Source organism: Amblyraja radiata, chromosome 32 (genome assembly GCF_010909765.2).
Source record: "Amblyraja radiata isolate CabotCenter1 chromosome 32, sAmbRad1.1.pri, whole genome shotgun sequence".
In the NCBI taxonomy this organism is placed as follows: domain Eukaryota; kingdom Metazoa; phylum Chordata; class Chondrichthyes; order Rajiformes; family Rajidae; genus Amblyraja; species Amblyraja radiata.
Genome location: NC_045987.1, coordinates 6,508,598 through 6,534,248, shown reverse-complemented (window position 1 = coordinate 6,534,248; position 25,651 = coordinate 6,508,598). Strand labels below are relative to the sequence as shown.

General features: G+C 44.0%; 1 protein-coding gene across 4 annotated transcripts in view; it reads right to left on the bottom strand.

Moving 5' to 3' along the window:
• rxra (retinoid X receptor alpha) overlaps positions 1-25,651 on the bottom strand; it is a 112,819-nt gene that overhangs the window by 50,288 nt on the left and 36,880 nt on the right. For all 4 annotated transcript variants that reach the window (XM_033048978.1, XM_033048979.1, XM_033048980.1 and 1 more), the window contains 2 exons: positions 3,595-3,677; positions 1,799-2,064 (listed from right to left, as the gene is read on the bottom strand). In XM_033048978.1, coding sequence (XP_032904869.1) covers positions 1,799-2,038 — 240 coding nt within the window. In that variant the 5' untranslated portion in view covers positions 2,039-2,064; positions 3,595-3,677. The remainder of the gene's footprint in view (positions 1-1,798; positions 2,065-3,594; positions 3,678-25,651) is intronic.

Here is a 25,651-nt window from a genome sequence, read left to right as displayed (position 1 = left end):
TCCACACTTTGCTCTTGCCATCACTCTGATATAAGTTAATCTTCGTCTCATCTGTCCACAAGACCTTTTTCCAGAACTGTGGTGGCTCTTTTAAGTACTTCTTGACAAACTGTAACCTGCCCATCCTATGTTTGCGGCTAACCAGTGGTTTGCACATTTGCAGTGTAGCCTCTGTATTTCTGTTCATGAAGTCTTCTGCGGACATTGTTCATTGACAAATGCACACCTGATTCTTGAAGAGTGTTTCTGATCTGTCGGACAGGTGTTTGTGGATTTTTCGTTATTATAGAGAGAATTCTTCTGTTATCAGCTGTGGAGGTCTTCCTTGGCCTGCCAGTCACTTGGCGATTAAGGGAGCTCACGAGTATTCTCTTTCTTCTTAATGGTGTTCCAAACAGTTCATTTTGGTAAGCCTGACGTTTGGCTAATGTCTCTAACAGTTTTATTCTTGTTTCTCAGTCTCATAATGGCTTCTTTCACTTTCATTGGGTCAACTTTGGTCCTCATGTTGATAAACAGCAATAAAAGTTTCCAAAGGTGATGGAAAGACTGGAGGAAAGACTAGGTGCTGAGAGCTCTATTATACCTGCATTAAGGAGGCATTTAAACACACCTGAGCAATTACAAACTCCTGTGAAGCCATGTGTCCCAAACATTATGGTGCCCTGAAATGGGGGGACTAAGTATAAACACAGCTGTAATTTCTACATGGTGAAACCAAAATATATAAAGATGGCCTTTAATAAAATCTGACAATGTGCACTTTAACCACATGTGATTTTTTTTTCTATTACAAATCTCAAATTATGGAGTACAGAGGCAAATAAATAAATCATGGGTCTTTGTCCCAAACATTATGGAGGGCACTGTAACTAAACAGTGGGGGAATAGGTCCAAATAAATGTTCAACAGTCACATACGCTTGACAGGAAGCTCTTTCAACGAGAACACCGTTCACTGCTGTATCGTTAGCTTGCAAAGCAGCTATGGAATCTGATAAGTTAATTTACCCGTTGAAACAGTTTCTTCACTGAAGAAAACGCTTCCAACTCCCATTCAGCTACGGAAAGGCTGATTCAGGGCAATTGAAGTACAAGTGAGTTATAATTTCACCTAAAACAGTGGACAAACCTGCACTGTGACTTGATCATACCTGGGACAAGAAGGGTGGGAATCGTCCACGGATTACAAGCAAAAATAGAGCCAGAATCCCTTCCCCCATTCACCTCATTAGAACCTGGTCATGTTCTATGAAATGATTCACCTGGTCCAGTTCCAATCTGGACCCACCTGCAGGGCATGCAGTTTGAGGCACACCCTACCCTATTGCTTGGTTGTCCCTAACCCCAGACTCAATGATGTTCAAGAAGGAACTGCAGATGCTGAAAAATCAAAGGTAAACAAAATTGCTGGAGAAACTCAGCGGGTACGGCAGCATCTATGGAGCGAAGGAAATAGGCAACGTTTCGGGCCGAAACGTTGCCTATTTCCTTCGCTCCATAGATGCTGCCGTACCCGCTGAGTTTCTCCAGCAATTTTGTCTACCCCAGACTCAATGACTCTGATCATCATGCCCTATGCCCATGAACCCGTTGTCTTGTACCGTGTCGCAATAAATGATCCAATTTCTTTCTGAAAGTTACTCATGAATCTTTGCCACCGAGCCGTTCGAGCAAGGCATTTCTGCAAATCACTGCGGCTCTTCATCCTGGCTTTGCTGCTCAGTTACAGTCAATATCCTTTGCCCTCACATTTCAAGCATCTCCACCGACCGGTTGCTGCCTATTTCTACACGTACCTGCGGACTGTGGCCACCGTATCCCATGCTGTGAGACGTCGGGATGGATAGCGTGTGCGGGCCTAACGGCGAGCTGATAACCGAATAGGGAGAGCCCAGTCCATTCATTGGAGAGTTCAAAGTGCTAATGGGTGAATGAAGCTGCCCTGGGGAGGTGAGGGAGGGGCTGATCCCAGACCCCATCATCTGAGGGTGAAGAGAAGGTGCATTCATGGCTGCTTCCGAGGAGTCGCAATTCATGGACACATTCACTCGCGCTGAAGAGTCTGTAAGAAGATCAAATATTTTAAAATGCTGAAATATAACATAACACTATCCTCATTATATGGCTCAACATCCCTTTACAATTGAGGAAAAGGCACAAAACAGGAATTAGTTACACTGACACAAGCCTCAGCATTCCTCAATACAAGGACGTCTTTTTGCCACTGAAGTGATTTTTCAGATTTGACGCATAATTGGCAGAAACAAGATGACTGCAGAATGCACCACATGACTCAAAGGAAATGTACCGTCATATCCAGCCTTCTGAAAGGACAAGTGAATGTAGAGCTAACACAAAACCTGATGTGGGATTATCTTTAACACTTTGTTTTAATAAAAAGTAAGACATATTATAACAAGATAATAAACATGAGAGGCACATTTTGTAAACAGCATAAAGTTAACTCAAGTTAAAAAGTGAGAATGTTGCCAAATTTCAATCCACTTCTGAAATATGTTGGTACTCCTGAAATTGAGAGACGGAGAGACAGTGTTTTACATTTTCCCTAATCAGTCCTGCTCCTCTGACAATGTGCCACTCCCATGATACCATGCTGCAATATTTATTCCTTTGATGACCATTAAAAAGATCTGGTAATTATCTCATTGGTGTTTGAGAGGGTTTCCCATAGGTTAATTTATAGTGACATTTTTGATATCACAGCAGTGACTGCACTTAAAAGTACTTAATTGTCTCTTTGTTATCTCCCGATAGATCAGCCATGCTTGAATGGCGGAGTAGACTTGATGGGCCGAATGGCCGACTTCCTCTCCTATATCTTATCTTCGGGACGACAGATGGCACAATGGGCTAAGTGTTCGGCTGGCAACCGGAAGGTAGCTGGTTCGAATCCCGCTTGGAGTGCATACTGTCGTTGTGTCCTTGGGCAAGACACTTCACCCACCTTTGCCTGTGTGTGAATGTGTGTGAGTGATTGGTGGTGGTCGGAGGGGCCGTAGGCACAGATTGGCAGCCACGCTTCCGTCAGTCTGCCCCAGGGCAGCTGTGGCTACAGAAGTAGCTTACCACCACCGAGTGTGACTGAGGAGTGAATGAATAATGCGATGTAAAGCGCCTTGAGTATTAGAAAGGCGCTATATAAATCCCATCCATTATTATTATTATTATTATCTTATGAACATCACCAAGTGACAGGACTAAAGAGTGAAAGAGAGCCTTTGCTTCATTAGCAGTCTCACCAGGGCTTTGTACAACTGCAGTAGGACCTCCTTGCTCCTAGGTCAGACTTCAGGTCCAAGAACACTGTACATTTACAGCAAACGATCAGCAAAAATAAATAAATAATTAACTTCAACAATATGCGCAGTAGCGAGTAGGTCACAGTTATTGACTGATGCCTGCCCTAATTACGGATTTAGTGAGAGTGTCAATACCAACACCAAACACTCCCAGGGTAGGTACAGCTTGGGTTAGAAAGCAAAATTCCCTCCGTGCTGAAGTGGGAAAGAAATGGGATGGAAAATATGAACAGGGCAGACTATGACTGGAAGGAGGATACCGATGGACCTACCTGGTCAGGACCTTTGCTTAAGATCGGTTTCAATGAAGGATCCACAGCTGAATTTCTCCACAGATCTTGTCTGACCCAAGTTTCTGTAACCACAGGAAAAAATGTAATTAATTCTCCTTGCCTGCTCTTGACCATGGGTTTCTCTGCACTACACACTCACACCGAGCACCTGATCTAACAGAAACGTCATGCTAAATTCCTCCCCAGCGTGTGTCAGCACCTTAGCGATCATGTCATCATATGTACTAATTCCTCTGGGTGTTCCCTGTCCCTGTATTTTTTGTTCTCTCGTCTCACGATAGTCTCCCTATCCACTCCTTTCCAAGTCCCATGTCATTAACTTGTACCAAAGCAGGTTGTACCACTGCCGAAGCTGATAAAAATAGACGCTGTTGGGAAATACTCAACGGGTTGAGCAGCATATGTGGGGAGAGAAACAGAGCTTCAGATCAAAGAGGAAATATTACATTGGTTTAATTCTCCACGAATGGTGTCTGGCTTGCTGAATTTGTGCCACACCCAATTTTCATTTTTATCATTTGTGTATGATGTTGCAATTGTCCCTTTCAGGTTGATTCACAGTGATTTTAATATTGCTTGTTAATTTAACCTCGACAATAAACGGATTCACTCCCAACAAATAACAGCATGTAGTATTGTTTCATCAGAAGGCTTGTTTGTCCCTTCTTTCCAATCCAGGCCCAAACATCGAAATTCACTGATCAATGTTTGTTGATTTTGACTTTGTGACTTTGTGGTGAGATTTTTGATTTGCGAATCAAAAGTCATCAGTTGAATACACTACTGCAGGAGCGACATACTTAGAGGTACGAGCTTGAAAGATTAAACATCGGACAGAGAGCTCGGCCCGTGCATTATCTGAAGAGCGAAGGGAATACTCCCAATGATCTGTTCAATCTTCCTCATTAATAGCCCATTCACTTCAATTCGATATGTGGGATTAGGTCAGGTAGAAAATAGTCATTGCAATGAGTAAAAAGCAATAATCATTTAAATTAATTTATGAGGAGGAAGAGGAATGCCAATTTGTCTTTTATGTTAATATGAAACAAAGGTTTGGGAATGAGAGCTTTGACTGACGTAACTACATCCAATCCCGAACAGGGCTGTACTAAAATAAACTGGGAGAGAATCTTTTTTTACTTCATACTGTGACTTGTGACCTAACAGGGCCATGTCAGAAAGGCAAGGAATTGCACATAACGTACCCTGGGCCAGATTAGCCAAAAGGAATTCTTCAAGCTATTTTTGAGATACCCCACAGAACACTCCATCAGAAGAGATTATACAGTGCCCTCCATAATGTTTCGGACAAAGACACATCATTTATTTATTTGCCTCTGTACTCCACAATTTGAGATTTGTAATAGAAAAAAATCACATGTGGTTAAAGTGCGCATTGTCAGATTTTAATAAAGGCCATTTTTATACATTTCGGTTTCAGCATGTCAAAATTACAGCAGTGTTTACACATAGTCCCCCAATTTAAGGGCACCATAATGTTTGGGACACAGCAATGTCATGTAGATGAAAGTAGTATTTTGTTGCATATCCTTTGCATGCAATGTCTGCTTGAAGTCTGCGATTCATGGACATCGCCAGTTGCTGGGTGTCTTCTCTGGTGATGCTCTGCCAGGCCTGTATTGCAGCCATATTTAGCTTATGCTTAATTTTGGGGGCTAGTCTACTTCAGTTTTCTCTACAGCATATAAAAGGCATGCTCAATTGGGTTCAGATCGGGTGATTGACTTGGCCACTCAAGAATTTGACAATTTTTTAGCTTTGAAAAACTCCTTTGTTGCTTTAGCAGTATGTTTGAGATCATTGTCTTGCTGTAGAATGAACCGACAGCCAATGAGTTTTGAGGAATTTATTTGAACTTGAGCAGATAGGATGTGACTGTACACTTCAGAATTCATTATGCTACTACCATCAGCAGTTGTATCATCGATGAAGATAAGTGAGCCAGTACCTTCAGCAGCCATACATGCTCAGGACATAACACCCTCACCACAGATGAGGTGGTTTGCTTGGAATCTTGGGCAGTTCCTTCTCTCCTCCATACTTTGCTCTTTCCATCACTCTGACATAAGTTAATCTTCGTCTCATCTGTCCACAAGACCTTTTTCCAGAACTGTGGTTGTTCTTTTAAGTACTTGGCAAACTGTAACCTGGCCATCCTATTTTTGCAGCTAACCAGTGGTTTGCATCTTGCAGTGTAGCCTCTGTATTGCTGTTCATGAAGTCTTCTGCGGACAGTGGTCATTGACAGATCCACACCTGACTCCTAAAGAGTGTTTCTGATCTACCGGGCAGGTGTCTGGGGATTTTTCGATGTTATAGAGAGAATTCTTCTGTCATCAGCTGTGGAGGTCCTCCTTGGCCTGACAGTCCCTTTGCGATTAGTAAGCTCACCAGTTCTCTCTTTCTTCTTAATGATGTTGCAAACAGTTGATTTTGGTACGCCTGAGGTTTGGCTGATGTCTCTAACAGTTTTATTCTTGTTTCTCAGTCTCATAATGGCTTCTTTCACTTTCATTGGCACAACTTTGGTCCTCGTGTTGATAAACAGCAATACAAGTTTCCAAAAGTGATGGAAAGACTGGAAGAAAGACTAGGTGCTGAGAGCTCTATTACACCTGCATTAAGGAGGCATTTAAACACACCTGAGCAATTACAAACACCTGTGTCCCAAACATTATGGTGCCCTGAAATGGGGGGTCTTTGTATAAACACAACTGTAATTTCTACATGGTGAAACCAAAATGTATAAAAATTACCTTTTTTTAAATCTGACAATGTGCTCTTTAACCACATGTGATTATTTTCTATTACAAATCTCAAATTGTGGAGTACAGAGGCAATTAAATAAATGATGGGTCTTTGTCCCAAACATTACGGAGGGCACTGTAGTCACCTCCAGCAGCGAGGCTAAGGATATCAGATTTCAGAGCTCTAGACAGGCTCCAAAACCGCCCACGCTACCAGGCATCAGCACAGAAAGAGGAACTGTTGACACAAACTTGGCAGAGCAGGCAATTCCAGGACCATTTGAGAACTGTAGGGGGTTGTTTGGAAGGCGAGCGGAGGACTTCCAAGTCATACAACTGAGGGAGCTTTGCACCACACCGACTCGCAGAAAGCAGCCTCAGGATTTAAACTGAAAATCCCCATCTGATGCTCACCCTTGTCGAGGCAGAGAGACAAGAGAAGCTTTGTAGAATCAGTCCTATGTACCAAAGCACGGCCGCAGCTTGCAGGTGACAAGAAGATTCAAGTGCTGCAGGCAGCCAACAGTTCAGGTTCTGATGAGTTTGATAGATTCTCAACAAGCCTACAGGGAGCTCCACAAATCCAAGTGATCTCGGAGCCCAGCTGGGACTGTTTTGCTAGGGAGCGGTCCTGGAAACTGCAGAACTTTTAATAATTGACACAGGCTTTCACGATCAGGCAAACAGTTAATAAGTATCAGTTACAAGAAAAGAAGGACAGGATACTGAAGGACACCAGCACTACAAACAATATCGGGCAACATTAAAATAAAGGCAAATATGCTCATATTAAATGTCACTTCATTGTACCAAAACTGCACATTTTTCCAAAGGGTCACATACAGATGATTCATGTTACCTTGCTCAGAGAACTTTCAGTAGAATATATTGAGTACAAATTCCTTACTTCCATCTCTCTGTTCTGCAGTTCCCAAATGGTACAGGCTATTCTGGTCACCAGCCCACCGAGGTATCACATATCATGATCTTTCACATGGAAACCCTGAACAGTCCACAAGTCACTCTCCACAGCTTGCATAAAACTAAGCACGAAAGTTCATTAACAAACTTGCAGTTACATCAGTGGATAACTTAAAAGGTGTTTCAGAGCCGCATCGACCAACAAAATATGGGGCAGAGAAAAATGTAGTCAAAGGGGAAACTGTAAGAACAGGAATGTGTTCCTGAAACATTAGGCTTTGCACTACAAGCAATGCAAACCAAGGGAAATCAGCAATGTGGAGAGAGCAGACCTGTGAAATATCTTGGAACAGTTTACACCTCTAAAGACCCGATGGGGTAATGTGAGATATTGCAACAAGCACGAGGCTTCAGAGTTTAAAATTCTTCTTCAGTTTTTCAAATCCTGTCTCATGATCACTGATTAGTTGAACACCCTTTCTCCTGCTGATAGTTAAATAAGTGAGTCTGAGAACGAGTGTTAAACAGCAGATGTGATCCAGACAGTGTCGGCAAAGCCCTTTCCTGGGGTTTAAGAAGGAACTACAGATGCTGGAAAATCGAAGGGAGACAAAAGTGCTGGAGAAACTCAGCGGGTGCAGCAGCATCTTCAGGGTTTCGGCCCGAAACGTTGCCTATTTCCTTCGCTCCATAGATGCTGCTGCACCCGCTGAGTTTCTCCAGCACTTTTGTCTACCTTTCCTGGGGTTGATGTTTACTACCGAATTTGCCAAGTCAGGAGCCTCCCCCAATACTTGCTCAGCCTCCTGACAACTGCCAAAGTGATAGGATCAGAATTAGGCCATTCGGCCCTTCAACGCCACTGCCATTCAGTCATGGCTGATGTATCTCTCCCTCCTAATCGCATTCTCCTGCCTTCTTCCCATAACCCCTGACGCCCGCACTAATCAAGAATCTATCTCTACCTTAAAAATATCCATTGACTTGGCCTCTACAGCCTTCTGTGGCAATGAATTCCACTGATGCGCCACCAAGTGCAAATAGGATGATCTGATCAAAATTAATTATGTCACTACTCCTTGACTAGGGCCTCATTAGGTCAAATCTTTCAGAATCCATCAATCTGATGAATCTCTTTAGACTTGATACAAAGAATTAACTGAGAAATACATTTGGAAAATATCACATCACCATCAAGGTTCAATGGGAGAAAAAAAAAATTTGGAACATATTTTTATTTTGAATATTTGTCCATTACTTTAATTTCAAAATTCAATACTTTCTCCAGCCACCAGGGAGGAGGGAAATTATTTTTTTCCAAGAAAACAAGCCAATCCTTGAGAAGGTTCAGCAGCTGCCAACCACGTTGAACTTTCCATAAACAAAGGGCCTGTGAAAGCTCAGGCTCTGTGATGCTGAGATTCAAAGTAATGAAAGACGTCTGTGGAATCTGTCCCCTCGGGCAAAGCACAAGAGCCAGAGGGCTCCCCTTCCCTTCCCTCTTCTTCCATGTGATGCTCAGAAGCCAGAAAAAAAAAACATGATTACTGGGAAGGATCTATCCACAACAGATAGGGTTTATTTTAAAGCAGGGTTATGAAGCAGATGAGGGAGAGGAGAATAAACCAGAGAGAAGGGGCCTGGAGGTGAAGAAGGAAAATGGGAGGGGAGAGAGAAAAATAATACTTTAAAGTACCTTGTAATATTTTGCAATCAAATGGTACTGGCTATTGATATGTGTTGGAAGGAACTGCAGATGCTGGTTTAAACCAAAGACAGAGATAAAATGCTGGAGTAACTCAGTCTTCAGATCAGTCTGAAGAAGGGACTCGGCACGAAACTTCACCCATTCCTTCTCTCCAGAGACGCTGCCTGTCTCGCTGACTTACTCCAGCAATGTGTGTTTATCCGAGATTGATCCCTGGGATGGCGGGACTGTCATATGAGGAAAGATTGAAAAGACTAGGCTTGTATTCACTGGAGTTTAGAATGACGAGGGGGTATCTTATAGAAACATATAAAATTATAAAAGGACTGGACAAGCTAGATGTAGGAAAAATGTTCCCAATGTTGGGTGAGTCCAGAACCAGGGGCCACAGTCTTAGAATAAAGGGGAGGTCATTTAAGACTGAGGTGAGAAAAAACTTTTTCACCCTGAGAGTTGTGAATTTATGCCATTCCCTGCCACAGAGGGCAGTGGAGGCCAAATCACTGGATGGATTTGAGAGTTAGATAGAGCTCTAGGGGCTAGTGGAGTCAAGGGATATGGGGAGAAGGCAGGCACGGGTTATTGATAGGGGACGATCAGCCATGATCGCAATGAATGGCGGTGCTGGCTCGAAGGGCCGAATGGCCTCCTCCTGCACCTATTTTCTATGTTTCTATGTATCCAGGAAAGTGATATTTCAGTTGAATAACTCAGATGCCTTTGACACTGCTGTACTCCCTCCAAAGGATGCTCCAAAACCACAAAGCACCCAGAATTGAGTACCATGCACCCTTCCCACCCACATCTCTTTCCTCTCCCTCGACGATGCAATGTCCCCTCAGCGCTACTCCGGACAGTCAAACACTACAAATGGCTCAAGATGTGGAGTAGTGCTATTAACCTTCTGACTCGGAGGAGAATATTCTTCATACAAAACATGAAACCTAGGCTGACTGGTACTTGGATCAAGTTTCCAGATCCATTTTGTGGTGAGTTTGCATTGTGAGCTCTGCTCCAGATCCCTGAAGATGGCATTACTGCCCTGGATGATAATGAGCTGCTCTGTAAAGAACGAGTACACCTTTGTACTTTGATACAATGTTGTTCAATGGTCCTTTATTGTCACATATGCACAGCACAGTGAAATTCTTTTGCACAACCACGGAGGCCACAGTGGCCGCAGTTTTAGCGCCGTTTACAATAAAAGCAGAAAACACAAACAGTCCAAAGCCCGGTCCATATGCTGGAAGTCCTGGAACGCCCCCGATCCAGGAAGCCAGCAGGCCTGCGAGCCGGCGGGACTCTCTTCTGCTGACTGCCTCTGTGTCTTGGGGTGTAACTCCTGCAGGTGACGGCGCTGGAGGCAATTCCCTGGGATCCTCTCGTACCGGTCGGGCCACTCTTCCTGTCCGTCGCTGCCAGCGGCTCCCTCCTCTCCGGTCTTCGGGGTTTCCAAGATTCCACTGCATGTTGCCATTGGGTCTTCGTTCCGATTGGCCGCAGGAACATCAAACCAACCTCCTCCCTCCAGGAACACCACTCCCAACATTAACGCAAGCTTTTTTTAAAAAAATGTTCCAGGGGCCCAGGCTAGAAGGTCAAAAATCTCAATTTCAGCAAGCCGAGGTTTCTCTAAATCCTAAAACCCCAGAGCACCACAGTGGAAGGCAGACACTTTCATCCTACTGGTCTGCACTCAGATGCAATGACTTCTATACACAAGCACCTATCACCACCCCAGGACATCTCAAAGCACCTTACAGCCAATGAAGTAGTCCACAGGATCAGTTCCTGTGGACTGGAGGGTAGCCAATGTAACCCCACTTTTTAAGAAAGGAGGGAGAGAGAAAATGGGGAATTACAGACCAGTAGCCTTATATGGATGTTTTCAAGAGAGAGTTAGATTTAGCTCTTAGGCCTAAAGGTATCTGGGGAAAAAGCAGGAACGAGGTACTGATTTTAGATGATCAGCCATGATCATATTGAATGGCGGCGCTGGCTCAAAGGGCCAAATGGCCTTCGCATGCACCTATTTTCCTATGTTTCTAACAGCAGGCTATCTCTGTCAATGCTGTCAAATTCTTGCTTCAGACATTGCATCATGTCATCTTACCGGCTGGGATCCTCAGGTCTCCGAGAGATTGAGTTTGAGACGGTTAACTTGTCTCTCCAATGCTGACAGTCTCAAACTCAATATCCCAGGCACTTTGCTTCCTGAGATAGGACTGGCTTTGCATGAGAACAACATTTGTGCCTTTGCCCTAGTACCGAATCCTTACAGCCGAGGTCATTTGACTGCATCAAATCAAATTTCATTAACCTATCATGGTATATCTGTATTTAGAGTCATCGAGTCATACAGCATGGAAACAGCCCCTTCGGCCCAATTTGCCAACACCAAACAACATGTCCCAGCTACACTAGTCTCACCTGCCAGTGTTTGGTCCATGTCCCTCAAAACCTGTCCTCTCCATGTACCTGTTTAAGAAGGAACTGCAGATGCTGGAAAATCGAAGGTAGACAAAAATGCTGGAGAAACTCAGCGGGTGAGGCAGCATCTATGGAGCGAAGGAAATTGGCAACGTTTCGGGTCGAAACCCTTCTTCAGACTGAAGAAGGGTTTCGACCCGAAACGTTTCCCATTTCTCCAGCACTTGTCTACTCTCCATGTACCCGTTTATTTGTTTTTTAAACATCTGGTCGGTGTTATCTCCACAGAATTAAGTCCCTGCCTCAACTACCTTCTCTGACAGCTCGTTCCATGTACCCACTACCCTTTGTGTGAAAAAGTTACCTCAAATTCCTATTAAATATTTTCCCCATCACCTTAAACCTATGTCCTCTAGTTCTTGATTCCCCAACTCTGGGCAAAAGACTCTGCGCATCTACCCAATCTATTCATGTATACATGCACTTGATCCATCCCTTGCACTGCATGTCATCCAAGTACAAGTATAACATCTTTCTTATCTTTCATGATTAAACTCTCATCATCTCTCAATTCTGATGCAGGATATCCAACTGCATCCGTTTGCCTCCACAGATGCTACCGGACTCACTGACTTTCTCCAGCAGTTTGTCTTTTGTCCATCTCTCAATTCTTGCATTTGCCATCACCAGGCAGTACTTCCCGGGCAGCTGCAACGTAGTCTCATTGCACACTGACAGCGCATCATGCAGGTTTTAATTGATTATTTACTTCAGAAGAACCTTACATGATGCTGCACAGTTGAGATGAAATGTTATTGGCTTTCCTTGCATCTCTTGGCATGGATACATCTGGTCGGTGTTACCTTGACAGAATTAAGTTCATTTGGCATCAAGTATATTGTTTTTAGCTTGTTTCTCCGAATTTGACCTGCAGAGCTCAGAAAGGCCATGACATGGACTTTATTGGACTTGGATTGATTTCTGTGGAGCATCAGAGACTGAGGGGGAGACCCAATACAAGTTTATAAAATTATGAGAGGCAGAACCTTTTTCACATGGAAATGCCAGACCTGAGAAAATAGCTTGAAAGTGGGAGTGGAAAAGTATAAAGGAGATGTGTGGGGAAAGATTGTTTTTTCCCCATAGAGTGGTGGATGTCTGAAATGCGCTGCCAGGGGTGGTGGTGGAAGCGGATCTGATATTGGCTTTTACAATAGGAACATGAATATGCAGCGAATGGATGGGTATAGACGACATACAGATAGTGGGCATCTCTGGGGAGAAGGAATGGGTGACGTTTCGGGTCGAGACTATTCCATCAGACTCGATTCGAAACATCACCCATTCCTTCTCTCCAAAGATGCTGCCCGTTGCGCTGAATTATTTAAACATCTGGTGCCCATTTGGATTGGATTGGATTCCTTTATTGTCATTCAGACCTTCAGACATTTCAATATTTGTGTCTAATCCAATATTATTCCAACATTTGTGTCTATCTTCGGTGTAAGCCATCATCTGCAGTTCCTTCCAACACAAAGAGGCATTGGTGCACTTTCTTGGCCATAGCTTCAATGTGGTTGGCCCAGGACAAATTATCTATGCCCAGGAGCATGAAGCTCTCAACCATCTCCACATCAGCACCACTGATGGTGACTGGGGCATGTAAACCACTTCACTTCCAGAAATCAATGACTACCTCCACCATCGTGTTGACATTGAGGGAGAAGTTGCCGTCTTGACCACCAAGACGTCATCACTCCTTGCAAGGGTGACCTTAAAGGAACAATTTAACGTCCAAAGACGTACATGTTTGTCGGTTAATTGGCTTGATATAAATGTATAAATTATCCCTAATGTATGTAGGATTGTGTTAATGTGTGGGGATCGCTGGTCAATCGGTGGGCCGAAGGGCATGTTTCCGCAATGTATCTCTAAGCTAATCTAAATTAACAATGACAGACAAATAGCATACAAAACATATGCTTCAATATGCCCCCAGTTTAATATTTCATCAAAAAGATGGTACGTTCAACAACGCAACACTCTGTCAGCACTGCTGCTCCCATAGTGCAAAACTCACTGTAGACACAAAATGCTGGAGTAACTCAGCACATCAGGCAGCATCTCTGGAGAAAAGGAATAAGTGATGTTGCGGGATCGGGACCCTTCATCAGTCTCACTGTGACTGTTGTATTTGTAGCGTTGAATTGGATTGCAAGCTAGAGACTTTTGGGGCTCAAATCAACAAGATTCCACTGCAAAAGAAATCCCACACCTAATGACGACTTTACAAATGAGTATTTGGTTCATCAATCCTGCTGACGTGTGGCAAAGCAAAGATTCCATCTACCAATCTGCACTGCAAGCAAAATCAAATTCTCCATTAAAAGGGACCCGAACATCCAATCCCACGCAAACTAATCTGCAGTCTCAAAAGCCGCTCCGTTGGAGGTGGAATCGTTTATCAGTCGCTGCGTGCCACTCTCATGTTCATTCAATTAAAAGGAAATGGCACCTTGATCGTCTCCCCATTTGAACCACAGATGGCAGCTCAGATTACCACAACGCCGCCCCCACCCACCCACGCAAATATTCCAGCAGCACACACAAGGTTATAACTAGGGGCAGAAACTCCAGTCAACTGGCCTCTACCCTTTACATGGGTGAAGTCATCTATTGCTGTCACTATCCCATCAGAAACTTCAGAAAGACTTGCTGTATTGAAATTCCGTAAAACTGGGCATTCAGCTTTTGCAGTATATCATGCTCACCACAAGAATGGATTTTATTAAGAGGGTAATTTTATTTTATACATATTGTTTTCCTGTTACATTTGTCTTTGGCATATAGTTTTCATTTGTAATGGTAAGCGGGTAGTAAAATCTGGTAACTCTGCCGCCTACCAGTCCTCTAGTGAATTAGGTCACCAGCTTTAACTAGTTAGTGGAAGCTATTGCCGACTGACTCTGAACTTGTGGTCATTGTGGTCATTCTGCTAAGGCACACCATGTTTTAGTACAGCGTGCAGTGATCTCGAAAAGCTCCATATTTAAGAGAGTTTACTTGGCTTTTAAGGATCGTCAACAAGGCAAAAGCAATGGTGTAATTTTATACTTAAGTAAACAAAATAGCCTTAATCACATCTTCTCTGTTCTGAATCAATAATTAATCTGATGCACATTTCAAAAACCAAAAAGTCCTGGTTCAGAGATTAGTCTTTTCTCAATCAAATCAGTTTGCTTTGAATTGTAATCCTCTGCATTCATTGAACCAAAACACTGTCATGAAACTAGATTAGCAACTAGAAAAAAAGTTAGAATTAACCAGGATAAATAGCCTGTTGATAAGTTATTAATTAAATACACTGACTAAGACAGGAATGGCAGCATCGGCGATGTTTGCAGTGATAAAATATGGCAGCTGATGGAAACCACCAACAACCACAAACCAATCTACACCACGAGGCTGAGCAGCGGTAGCGTGACTGCCTTACAGCGCCAGCGACCTGGGTTTGACCCTGACTGCGGGTGCTGTCTGTACGGAGTTTGCACATTCTCCCTGTGACTATGTGGGTTTTCTCCGGGTGATCTGGTTTCCTCCCACACTTCAAAGACAGGTTGGCAGGTTAATCAGCCCCTGTCCAATGTAAATTGTCCCTAGTGTTGGATATTGCTATTGCATGAGGTGATCGCTGGTCAGCATGCACCAAAGGATCTGTTTCTATGTTGTATCTCTAAACTTTAAAAGGTAGTACCTAGCTCAGAATTGATCACCTGGAATCCAAAATGTAGCTGCTGCAATTAACTTGGGAGGAAAAAGTTACCTGGACACACTGTTATGTAAAACTGCAATGCCTCCCAGATTAAGGACTGCAGAACTAGTTAATCAAGAGAAACGGGAAATTATTACTAAAGGCGAGGCAAGGATAAGGATTCAGGAGTGGTGCTGGAAGATCACCAGGCCTTGTACTTATTCAACAAACAGAAAATGATCACAGCTTCAATGGGCGAGAACAGAAAACACAGGGATGGTGAGCAAACTGACCACAACAGTTGTTCAAGAAGGAACTGCAGATGCTGGAGAATCGAAGGTAGACCAAATTGCTGGAGAAACTCAGCGAGTGCGGCAGCATCTATGGAGCGAAGGAAATACGCAACGCTTCGGGCCAAAATCCTTCTTCAGACTGCATAGTTGCTGGGGCCACAGGTTGAAGGAATGGAAAGGAATGTAGTATTAATAGGGGATAATATAATAAGGTTAGTAATACTGTTCCTTGCAAACCTAACAGCAAGTCCTGAAGACTGTGTTGACTGCCCAATGTCAGGATCACAAAGATTAAAGAGCTAAATGCACCTATCTACAGTGCCCTCCATCATGTTTGGGTCAAAGACCCATCATTTATTTATTTGCCTCTGTACTCTACAATTTGAGATTTGTAATAGGAAAAAAATCACATGTGGTTAAAGTGCACATTGTCAGATTTTAATAAAGGCCATTTTTATACATTTTGGTTTCACCGTGTAGAAATTACAGCAGTGTTTATACATAGTCCCCACAAGTCAAGGCACCATAATGTTTGGGACACATGGCTTCACTGGTGTTTGCAATTGCTCCTTCATGCAGTTATAAGAGAGCTCTCTGCACCTAGTCTTTCCTCCAGTTTATCAACATGAGGACCAAAGTTGTGCCAATGAAAGTCAAAGAAGCCATTATGAGACTGAGAAACAAGAATAAAAATGTTAGAGACATCAGCCAAACCTCAGGCTTATCAAAATCAACTGTTTGCAACATAATTAAGAAGAAAGAGAGCACTGGTGAGCTTACTAATCGCAAAGGGACTGGCAGGCCAAGGAAGACCTCCACAGCTGATGACAAAATAATTCTCTCTATAATAAAGAAAAATCCCCAAACACCTGTCCGACAGATCAGAAACACTCTTCAGTAGTCAGGTGTGGGTTTGTCAATGACCACTGTCCGCAGAAGACTTCATGAACAGAAATACAGAGTCTACACTGCAAGATGCAAACCACTGGTTAGCCGCAAAAATAGGATGGGCAGGTTAGTTTGCCAAGAAATACTTAAAAGAGCAACCACAGTTCTGGAAAAGGTCTTGTGGACAGATGAGACGAAGATTAACTTACATCAGAGTGATGGCAAGAGCAAAGTATGGAGGAGGGAAGGAACTGCCTAAGATCCAAAGCATACCACCTCATCTGTGAAACATGGTGGTGGGGGTGTTATGGCCTGGGCATGTATGGCTGCTGAAGGTACTGGCTCACTTATCTTCATTGATGATACAACTGCTGATGTTAGTAGCATAATGAATTCTGAAGTGTATAGACACATCCTATCTGCCCAAGTTCAAACAAATGCCTCAAAACTCATTGGCCGGCGGTTAATTCTACAGCAAGACAATGATCCCAAACATACTGCTAAAGCAGCAAAGGAGTTTTTCAAAGCTAAAAAATTGTCAATTCTTGAGTGGCCAAGTTAATCACCCGATTATTATAACCTTGCAGCAAATGAGAATGTGAAAATATCCATTTTGGCGAGAAAAATAAGACGTCATATTTTTATGGAAAATATTGTAGAATTCTGAGATGGAATGGGAGTCCGTCCGCATGTCCAAATGCACAATTCTGATTCCCAAAAGGCTCATACGCTGGTATAGCAAGTACTTCAGAAAGCGACAGAATGTTATAACTTATGGCCAGGGAAATGAATACAAATGTTGGGCAGTTATACTTTAGTTATATAGGGCATCAGCGAAACCATGTTTGAGAACAGTGTGGAATGTTGTTCTCCTTATTCAACGAAACACATGAAATCACTGGAAGCGATTCAAAGGAGTTTTACCAGCCTGATATCATGAATGGTCGGGTTTCCTACTGAGCAAAGACATGTCCTACTAGAGTCTAGAAGAAGAACAACCTGATTAAACAAACAACGACCTGAGCAGGTAAATGTAGAAAGGATGGTTCACGTTCTGGAAGAACATGGGGCTTACTGTTTAAAAAGAGGTTTATGATCAAGACGACAAATATTTCTCTCAGGGGGCTGGAAATCAGAGTCATACAGCACTGAAAAAGGCCCAACTTGCTCATGCTGTCTCAAATGCGCCATCTATACTTGTCCTACATGCCTGCCCTTGGCCCATATCTCTCTAAACTTACCCCTCTACATCCTATACATGTACCTGTCCAAGTGTATTTTAAGTGTTGTTATAATACCTGCCTCAATTACCTCCTTTGGCAGCTTGTTTCATCTACCCTGTGTGGAAAAGGCTGCCCCTCATGTTCCTACTAAATCTTTCCTCCCTCACCTTAAACTTATGTCCTCTGGTTGTTGATTCCCGCTGCTATCACCCTATTTACCCTATCTATTCCCCTCATTTTCATACACACCTCTATACAATCATCCCTCATCCTCTTGTGTTTCAAGGAATATTGTCTTAGCCGGACCAACCTCTCCCTGCAGCTCGGGCCCTCAAGTCCTGGCCGCATCCTCTTAAATCTCCTCTGCACTCTTTCCAACTTAACAACATCCTTCCTATAGCAGGGTGACCAACAGTGAACAGAATACTCCAAATGCGGCAACACCAGTCTTTTGAATTCTCTTCCTCGAAGGGCAATGGACTGCAGATGCTGGAATATCGAAGGTAGACAAAAGTGCTGGAGAAACTCAGCGGGTGCAGCAGCCAGCATCTATGGAGCGAAGGAAATAGGCAACGTTTCGGGCCGAAACCCTTCGGGTTTCGACCCGAAACGTTGCCTATTTCCTTTGGGTTTCGGGTCGAAACGTTGCCTATTTCCTTCGCTCCATTGATGCTGCTGCACCCGCTGAGTTTCTCCAGCACTTTTGTCTACCTAATGTAGACAAGCAATTGCCAATAGTTAATGTATATATCAACAAATTAATATATCTTATGAGGTGCAAAATCCTGACAAGAAAATTGATCCAATCTTGGCCAAGAAGACAATTCTAGCGGGCCAGGCAGCATGCATATCTCTACTCCAGCACTTTGTGTCTATCTTTAGTTTATACCAGCAACTGCAGTTCCTTTCTACACAAGTTTAAGAGATTATTGGACTAAAGGAAAAGGATTATAATTTTGAAAAAAAAAAAAAAAGAGTTTGTAGGGTGAGGGTTAAGAACATTTCACAATTAAGCAGAGGACTAACGTTGATAAGAAAAAAGGCAGAATACACACGTAGCAAGGAACGCAATGAAAGAGTAACGCACTTGAGATATGTACGGAAAAGATTGGCATACTGTGGATCCCTTACGGACTGAGACACGAGAGATTGTTTCAGTGAATAAGGAAAAGCACTGAACAAATATTATGTCTGTCCTCACCGAAGACCACAAAATACCCCCTGGGAATAATGAGCAATTATGGGACTGAAGGTCTAGTGAGGAGACCTCACTATAGTGAGAGCCACATCTATAATGGAAGAGGAGAACACCCTTTTCCTTAAGAATGAGGACATCCCCGATGACCTGGTATGGAAAACCTCATCCTGGGTGCAGACAGAGGAATTGGGAGTAGGGGGATAGAGTCTTTACAGGAAGCAAGGTGGGAAGAAGTGTAGTCTGGAGAGCTATGGGAGTCAGTGGGTTTGTAATAGATGTCAGTCAATAGTCTGTCTCCTGTGATGGAGACGGTGAGATCTAGAAAAGGTAGGAAGATGTCGGAGATGGTCCAAGTGAATTTGAGTGCAGGATGGAAATTAGTCGGGGGAGGGGGGGGGAGCTCGCTCAGTGGCGAGCCAAGATGATCATTCAATGATTGATTTGAATGATGAATAACAGTGAGGGTGATAGATAGAGGAGACACGGTAAAGGTCAGAGGTGGCCAAGGGAAGGAGAGTGAAGGGAGGTGGTCCCGGTAGGAGGACAAAGGGCAGTTTAGGATATCCTCAGCTGTAATTAATAGCTGTTTCCTGAAGCAGATTTACGAATTCAGAAGAGGCAGTCCCTTCAGGTGGCGCCGCCGTGCCCTGTGCCTCTTTCCTGTCCGAATTTCCTGAGCAGTGGAACGAGCAAAACAACCTCCTGCATGTGAAAAAATTCACCAAAGTGCTGCGACCAGTGATGCAGTGTTCGGTTCAAAAGCAGAAGGCTAATTTCTCTGAACAATGCACTATGTTGCAACAAAGCTGGAATCAAACTAAATTGATTACTGTGCTCCCGGCAAATCGACGGCAACCGTTTCAAAAGGTACTGCTTTGAAAGACATTCAAAGACAAGCAGGGGCGGCACGGTGGTGCAGCGGTAGAGTTGCTGCCTCACTACAGTACCACAGACCAGGGTTCGATCCTGACGATGGGCGCTTTACTGTACGGACTTTGTACGTTCTCCCCGTGACTTGCGTGGGTTTTCTCCAGTTTCCCCCACACTTTAAAGACATGCAGGTTTGTAGGTTAATTGTCTTGGTATAATTGTAAATGGACCCCAGTGTGCGTATGGGATAGTGTTAACGTGCAGTGATCGCTGGTCGGCACGGACTTGGAAGGCTGGATCCCTAAAACTACATTAAACATTACCAAAATGCACAACTTTCTTTCAATATTACCTCTTTGATGCAGCAATTCAGACACTAACGTAGGTTAAATATATAATGTGGATCCATGCTATCAGATTCATTGTGCTATTGGATGCAGTCAGTCACCGGTGAAGCCTCTCAACTCTGAGTGCACTTTCATTGACCCAGATGTGTCCGCCTCTGAACCGAGGCTTTGCCGCACCAGCTTCTCCTCCATGCCAACAGGAAGCAGAGGTCACACATTCTGTGCTCAGACTCTGCCACTGTCAGCACGTGTAATATGAGACGTAAATGAGCAAAACACATCTGCATGCACAGACGCAACATGCAAACAGCTGATTGAAAAACACAAAACCAGTTCTTATTACACAAAGCTATTATGGAGCCGAGAGAGATAGATGGTCAAATTACACACGACCCATGATTAAGTGGCAGTAGAGGATAAAGAAATGGAGTCGCTTTCTACTGTTCCTGTGTGACATGCCCAACCAGTTCTCTCCTATTACAAACAGTTGAAGAAGGAATAGGCCACACGGCCCTTCATGCCTGCTCTACCTAACCATTCACCTTCTTGTTTACAAAAAGGTATCAACCTTGGCCTTAAACATGCACAGAGACTCGTTGAGAAAAATTCCAAAAATCTTTAACCGTCTGAAAAATAAACTGCCTTACCACGAGACTGATTTTTTTTTTTTAAACTCGGGAGAGCTCTTGAATTAGCTCGTACAGTGGGGTAGCCCCTTAACACCGCCACAAAATGAAATATCTTCTCCACATTCATCCTATCAAGACCTTTCAGGATCTTTTGCATTTATTACCTAATGCCACCTTTAGTTTAGTTTTGTTATTAGTTTGGAGATACAGTGCGGAAACAGTGCCCCTCAGCCCACCCGAATCGGCTCCGACCAGCGATCCCCGCACATTAACACTATCCTACATATATTTGAGACAATTCACACTTATACCAAGCATACAAACCCAAGCCAGTTAACCTGCAAACCTGCATGTCTTTAGAGTGTGGGAGGAAACCAAAGATCTCAGAGAAAACCCACACCGTGACGGGGAGAAAGTACAAACTCCGTACAAACTGCACCCATAGTTGGGATCGAAAGGCAGCAATTCTACTGGGCACTCGTTCTTCACCCGCACTCGTTTCATGCAGAAGCTTCAAAGCGAGCACCAACAGATTTGTAGACAAAAGTGCTGGAGAAACTCAGCGGGTGCGGCTGCATCTATGGAGCGAAGGAAATAGGCAACGTTTCATCCCGAAACGTTGCCTATTTCCTTCGCTCCATAGATGCTGCCGCACCCGCTGAGTTTCTCTAGCACTTTTGTCTGCCTTCGATTTTCCAGCATCTGCAGTTCCTTCTTGAACACCAACAGATTTGTTCCGGAGTGCCTTTTTTTTTGTAAACCAGCATCTGCAGTTCCTCGTTTCACATACTCAGGCACCCATAGATAAATGACGTTTGGTGACATTTCATCAAATTCTCCCTCATCCACTTAGGATCAGAAACTTAACTGAACCTGCCTCAAAAATCCCATGACAATTGTCTGCTGAGAAACCTATTACAAGAATCTCCAAAGCATTTCTATCTTTCACAACACACAAATCAAGAGTGTGATGGAGCGTTACTCACGTCCACGGATAACAAAACTTCAACGACACTCACAATATTCAACAAGACCGAGGATGGAGCAGCTTGTCAACTTATTTAGTTTTAGTTTTAGAGATACAGTGCGGAAACAGGCCCTTCGGCCCACCGAATCCGCGCCGACCTGCGATCCCCGCACGTTAACACTATTGTACACACTAGGGACAACTTTACATTTACACCAAGCCTATTAACCTACAAACCTGTATGGCCTTGGAGTGCAGGAGGAAACCGAAGATCTCGGAGAAAACCCACGCAAGTCACGGGCAGAAGGCACAAACTCCGTAGAGACGGCGCCCGTAGTCAGGACCCGCCACAGTGTTTTGCACAACCTCTCAAACCTTGAGTAACAGATACACGAGAATGCCATCACTTGCAAGTTCTCCAAATCAAACACTATCATGATTTGCAAATATAATCATGGCTGCTTCGTCATCACTTGATGCAAATCCCACAACTCCCAATCCGGCAACAACAGCAATCACGAAGCTAGCTCACCACCGTTGTTATGTTGAGATACCAGCCTGTTCTGCCAGTTTGTGAATTTTCTGTGATTCTCCCGATCGTTTGCCTTGCCAGCATCACAAATCCATCACGTAATTGAACAGGATCTGTGTGTTGGGTCAGTGGCCCTCTGAAGCGACTCCCCATTACATAGCTATGCAAACTCTCAATCTTAAAGTAAATGCCCAATTGCCGTTTGACAATCCTCTACGGGTTTGATGTGCACACATTCCCAGGTAGTGTGTTTAGATGTTAACAACTCGCGATTTCATATAATAGCTCCATGGCTCTTTTGACAATTAGTTTAAATCTGAGATTGCTAATTATGGATACATTTGCCAGAAGAAATTGTTTCTCCCGACTGGTTCCATTAAAACCTCAGGTGAGAGGTCCCTTCATAACCTGTAGGCTTGCTGCAGAATGCACAATGTCACAAACAGTTGCAGCATGATGTAGTGACGGGTGAGAAGGCTGGATCTTACACTCACTGAAGTCCAATACATGAATCAAAAGGCACGCAGAATAAAATGGGCGGCACGGCGGTGCAGCGGTAGCGTTGCAGCCTTACAGCGCCAGAGACCCCGGTTGAATCCTGACTAGGGCTGCTGTCTGTACAGAGTTTGTGCATTCTTCCCATGACCTGCGTGGGTTTTCTCTGGGATTTCCGGGATTTCCTCCCACTCCACAGACATACAGGTTTTTAGGTTAATTGGCTTGGTATAAATGTAAATTGCCCCTAGTGAGTGTAGGATAGTGTAAGTGTGCTGGGATCGCTGGTCAGCGTGGACTCGGTGGGCCAAAGGACCTGTTTAGGCGCTATGTGTCTCTAAACTAAACTAAAAACGAGGGCAACGGCAATTCTGATTCTCATAGGCAGTGAGCACAAGGAACTGATTACCGCAAGCACACATGAATGAAAGCAGACACTTGGCAGGAGCACAAAACTGCTCTGTGGTCCCAATGAAAGCTGCTGCTCTGACAAAAAGTTCTTTCTGCAACTACTGGCTCAGCCACCACTAGCCCTGACGTGATCTTCAATGTGGCAGCCCACAGCAACATCAATCAGAGAGAGACAGAGAGACACAGAGACAGAGAGACAGAGACAGAGAGAGACAGAGACAGAGAGAGAGACAGCCAGAGAGAGAGAGACAGAGACAGAGAGACAGAGAGAGAGACAGAGAGAGAGAGAGACAGAGAGAGAGAGAGACAGAGAGAGAGAGAGAGAGACAGAGAGAGAGAGAGAGAGAGAGACAGAGAGAGACAGAGAGAGAGACAGAGAGAGAGACAGAGAGAGAGACAGAGAGAGAGAGAGAGACAGAGACAGAGACAGAGACAGAGACAGAGACAGAGACAGAGAGAGAGAGAGAGAGAGAGAGAGAGACAGAGACAGAGACAGAGACAGAGACAGAGACAGAGACAGAGACAGAGAGAGAGAGAGAGACAGAGAGAGAGAGACAGAGAGAGAGAGAGACAGAGAAGGAGCAGAGTAACAGGTAGGTGGTAGGTGTGACTAATGGCAAGATTGCAAGAGGTGACCACAGCAAGAGCAGACAGTGGCACATGTGGACAAGCAGGCATGCAATGGCAGAAGTGGATCGTAAATGAACAAGTGCAGTTGTGAATGGCAGAGAGAGTGGAGGAGATGAGAAAAGAGAAGAGGTGGCAAGTCAACCAAGAGAGAGATAGAGGCCATTGCTTCCTCATCTACTGATACAAAATATGTTGCATCAGAAATTGATTCAAATCGAGATAAGTGCATAACTAAGATTAATTATCCATTGTAACAGAGGGTTACAGACTTTCAGGAGTCAACTGCCCCAGGAGGCTAATCATCAGTAAACTGCCATCAAGCCTCATGCAAATGAATTCATGCCCAAAACCCAAGAGGAAAGGAGATGTTAACGAGTAAAATGGTAGCTCTTTCACCATCTGATGTCCTGCGATCAGCCTCTGCTGAAGAAGGCAAGAGGGGCGAAGGGTTTAGGGATTGTTTTCCAGTGCTTTGGATCGAATCAACTGAAAGTATAAACTTACGGTGTGATGCCCAATAGCCTTGTATTGGAGGGGGGGGGGGGGGGGGTAGAGGGTGTAGACAAAAGTGCCAAAGAAACTCAGCGGGTGCAGCAGCATCTATGGAGTGAAGGAAATAGGCAACATTTCGGGCCGAAATCCTTCTTCAGAAATGAATAGGGTGACTAGTGTAATGGGGAATAGTGGGAGAAATGTGTGTGTACTGGGATGGGGGGGGGAGGGTCAGAGGAAAGAGAGGGCAAGTATTACTTGAAATTGGAAAACTCGATACGTGTGCCATTACGTAGTAGGGTGCACAAGCGGAATGTGAGGTGCGGCTCTTCCTTTATCAGACATCCTTTTCACCTTTAAGCTTTGCCAGTTAATCCACCAATCTGCCAATCACCACCCACTCACAACCTGTATCCAGCTGTTCTGCTCGAGATTGCAGCATCTGCAGTCACTTGGGTCTACAATGGCTACCGGTCTGGACAGAACCCCACTGACACCAGCTGATTACCTGTTCTCTGCCTCCACTCACAGTAAAATCTCTAAGCCTGCCTTGGTTTAAGTCTCCAAGACGAAGACTCCGGTGAATGTGAGCTGCCTGGATTAATCATAATCAGTCTCTGCAAAACTGGATAAAAATAGCACAATCTACTGCTTATGTGGGGAAGCTCAGATTCGCAAAGGGATTTCCTGTGTATGGTGTGTAGTAGGACATTGAAGCTCTCCCACAGGATGTATGTTTTCTATAAAGGCAACCTCAATTATGCAGATTTTCACCGAAATCAAAGTAAAAGATTTGTCAACGAACTCAAGCAACGAACGCTCAATCATAACATATTACCAGAAAAAGTAATCACGACTAGAGAGGGAAAGCGAGGGAAAGCAAGAGAGAGAGAGAGAGAGAGAGAGAGAAAGCGGGAGCAAGTGAGAAAGAGCGAGAGAGAGAGAAAGATAGCAAGGGAGAGAGGGAAAGGGAGCGCGAGAGTGAAAGAAAGGGAAAGTGAGAGAACAAGCATGTGAGTGAACGTGGGAGCATCATGTAATGCGAGACAACATAGCTATCAACTTCAGACATGCCATTTTTGTTAACCAATCCAACCAAATGTCATTGAAGCTGAAAACTGCAACAGTAGACCCAACCACACTAACAATAAAACATGTCAGTTACCACTTCCTCAAGAAACAAGTCTCATTCAATACCTTACCAAGGATGATTTGCAAGCTCAATGCCTGAAATTCAGAATGTCAAATTTAGTGGCAGATCTTATCTTTGGCAAATGGGATTAAGAGTCCAGGGTGCTAAATTAATCCTTCAGGGTGTCCCAAACTTTCTCATGAATTACATCACATCATACCATCTTCAAATCAACACGAAAAGATTGATATCTTCTCACCTCAGGTGTGTGTGTCTTCAGTGCCCTTTCAACTTAACTATCCGTCTGATGAACAAATTTACCCAACTCCCTCCTCATCATCCCATCTG